The sequence below is a fragment of the Frankliniella occidentalis genome, unplaced genomic scaffold, assembly GCF_000697945.3.
Source record: "Frankliniella occidentalis isolate FOCC.00 unplaced genomic scaffold, Focc_3.1 Scaffold8, whole genome shotgun sequence".
In the NCBI taxonomy this organism is placed as follows: Eukaryota; Metazoa; Arthropoda; class Insecta; order Thysanoptera; family Thripidae; genus Frankliniella; species Frankliniella occidentalis.
Genome location: NW_026267138.1, coordinates 1521010 through 1523609, shown reverse-complemented (window position 1 = coordinate 1523609; position 2600 = coordinate 1521010). Strand labels below are relative to the sequence as shown.

The 2600-nt window shown below is 37.5% G+C and overlaps 1 protein-coding gene across 1 annotated transcript; it reads right to left on the bottom strand.

Moving 5' to 3' along the window:
• Window positions 1–664: 664 nt before the first annotated feature.
• On the bottom strand, window positions 665–2594 carry LOC113205926 (glycerate kinase). Its single transcript, XM_026421729.2, has 4 exons — window positions 2274–2594; window positions 1986–2189; window positions 1757–1905; window positions 665–1668 (listed from the first exon to the last, which is right to left on the bottom strand). Exons 1-4 carry the CDS (start codon window positions 2506–2508, stop codon window positions 700–702), a joined length of 1557 nt encoding a protein of 518 aa, XP_026277514.1. The 5' UTR covers window positions 2509–2594; the 3' UTR covers window positions 665–699.
• Window positions 2595–2600: the final 6 nt, after the last annotated feature.

The window sequence follows — 2600 nt, the reverse complement described above, 5'->3', positions numbered from 1 at the left end:
CTTATCATGTCACATCAATGTGACTTACTACAGAAGGTTTCAATACTTCTTATGCGGCGAAGTGGCACAAATAACGTATCACGAGGTGACTGTGACGTGTGACAGAATTGATGAGCTTTACGAAGTAGTCAGCGAAGAAACTGTCACGCTGATAAGATCACGACTTCGATCTTGCTTTCATCTCTCTATATCAATCTGTTTCTTATGTATGGAAATGGAACCACTCAGAGTGCCTCCTCCCCGTACACTCTGCAAGCAGAGTGTGAACGATCATCGATGACTGTCACCAGCAGCTGCTGAGTATTTAGAGATAGCCAGCTAACCTATAGAGAATATTTAGTGCTACGAATTTGCTTTCTAAAAATAAACATTTTCTTTTTTTTATTATTTCAATTATTGTTTGAAACAATATATTTTGTGAAACAGTTTTTTTAACAAGCTTAAAAGTTTCTGCTCTGAAAGAATCAGGTCTGAATGTTGTATAAATCACTAACTCGGAAAAGCGTTGTTTATACCTGAGGCAATTGTTTTTGTACAGAGAAAGCATCCAACTGTAGGCTAAGTTAGACTGAGCGGAGCTGACATCTTCTTCAATCTGTCAAAATATGTCTATGTTTTTCCTCCTCTTTCTGTCTTCTGTTATTAAAAATAAAACTTTGCCTGATAATCAGTACATCCTACCATGGAGAAAAATTTACTTCACTTTTTGCAAATAGTTACAATATGAATGTCCATTACATTAGTGCCAGTGTGTCCTGTGAGAATTAAATTCTTGCCTGCATTCAATTTAGAATAGAAAGTATTGGTGTCGCTGTCTTCTAAATATTTTATGTAGTCTTCATTGCCATCTAATTGTTCAGCATATCCAAAAGCTCCAGCAGCATTTGTAGGTCCATCAATGCCATCAGTACCCGCAGACAAGAGTGAGATTGAGAATTGATTCGCATATTCACATCCAGTTGATATTTTTTTAGATTCTTCTGCAAATCTGAGTGCAAGTTCTTGATTACGGCCACCTTTCCCAGTTCCTGTTACTCTCACAGTTGTTTCTCCTCCAGCAATAAGACAAATTCCTCTAGTATGGGAGCTGTTGCAAACAGTTTTCTCAATCTCATTTCTAGCTTCTATGGAGAGCAAATATGCTTCTTCCAATCCCTCAAATAAATTGCATTTGCTGGAGGCTAAAAATCTACATATCCTAGATGCCAATTGAGAGTAAAACACTGCTATTCTTGTGACATTACCCTGAATGCTTGGAGATAAAAAACACACAGAGTAGTTCAGGCTTATCAACTTATTCATGGCCGCTGTAATTGCCACCAAGTTATTGCCAATAAGAATATTGTTAACTTCTTTGTCCTTTAGATTAGAGTTTGCTCTTGAATAATTGGAACGAAGACAAACCTCAGCAGATTGAGGTATGGAATTTTGGAGCTGGAATTTGCAAATTATATCCCATGCAGCAGCAGGGTTGTCCTTATTAGGAGCAGTGGGACCACTTGCAATAAAATCAACTGGATCTCCAATCACATCAGACAGGATTAGTGAGATAATAGTTGCTGGTTGAGCTGCAGCAGCTAACTGGCCCCCTTTTACAGCAGACAAACTCTTCCGTACACAGTTTAATTGGAGGATGTCAGCCCCAGCATTTGCTAATTGTTTTATTACCTGCCCAGAAAAATTGTTTACAGAGTTCATTACTACTACATCTTTTTACATTAAAATTCTTGATAAAAGCATGGTCAAAGTAGCATACCTGCAATTTTTCCTCCAGTGTAAGAGGGTGAACTGGTAGTGAAAGTAATGCAGAGCCTCCACCCGAAATAAGTACAAGGAGAGTGTCATCCTCTTTCAGATCCTCTACAATTTTTAAAATCTTCCTTGTATTTTCTTCTGCCTCTTTATCTGATGACGGATTACAATTTAATTGATGTATTTCAAAGTTTAAAAATTTACTGTTTGATTCACTTTTAAGGCTACTTTACCTGGAAGATTGTTTGCTGCTCCCTCTAGTATCTCAACCTTGGTGTTTGAAGGTATTGAGTGCGCTTTTTTTGTACCTACGGGTACACTTATTACGCACTGCTTCATATAGTCGCCCAATTTTCTTTCCATTGTTAATGCCATTTCCAAAACTGCTTTGCCAAATCCAATTACATGGCATGGTTGCTTCAGCTGAAAGTCATTCCCTGTTGATGAAAGTAAAATGTGAAATAAGTAGAAAATAAAGTCGTACAACTAATATTCTTTTTAAAATTAAAATGGAATACCACCTTTTACAGTCAGAATACTTCCATTTATCTGTACAGAACTCTCTATTAAGTTTGCAGGCTTAACAGCCGACACAGCTGCCAAAAAAGCAGCTTTATTGTGCTCAAACATATCCTGATAGGTTAAGCAGTCCATTTTGTTTTTCTTCAGAGTAAAAAGAATTGGAGATGTACTAAAGTTGGGCTTTTTAAATGAGCTGCGTTGACGACAAAGCCATTGAGAAGGTAGTCTTATCATGTCACATCAATGTGACTTACTACAGCTAAGAAGGTTTCAATACTTCTTAACTAAGCGGCGGAGAGGCACCAACAACGTATCACGAGGTGACT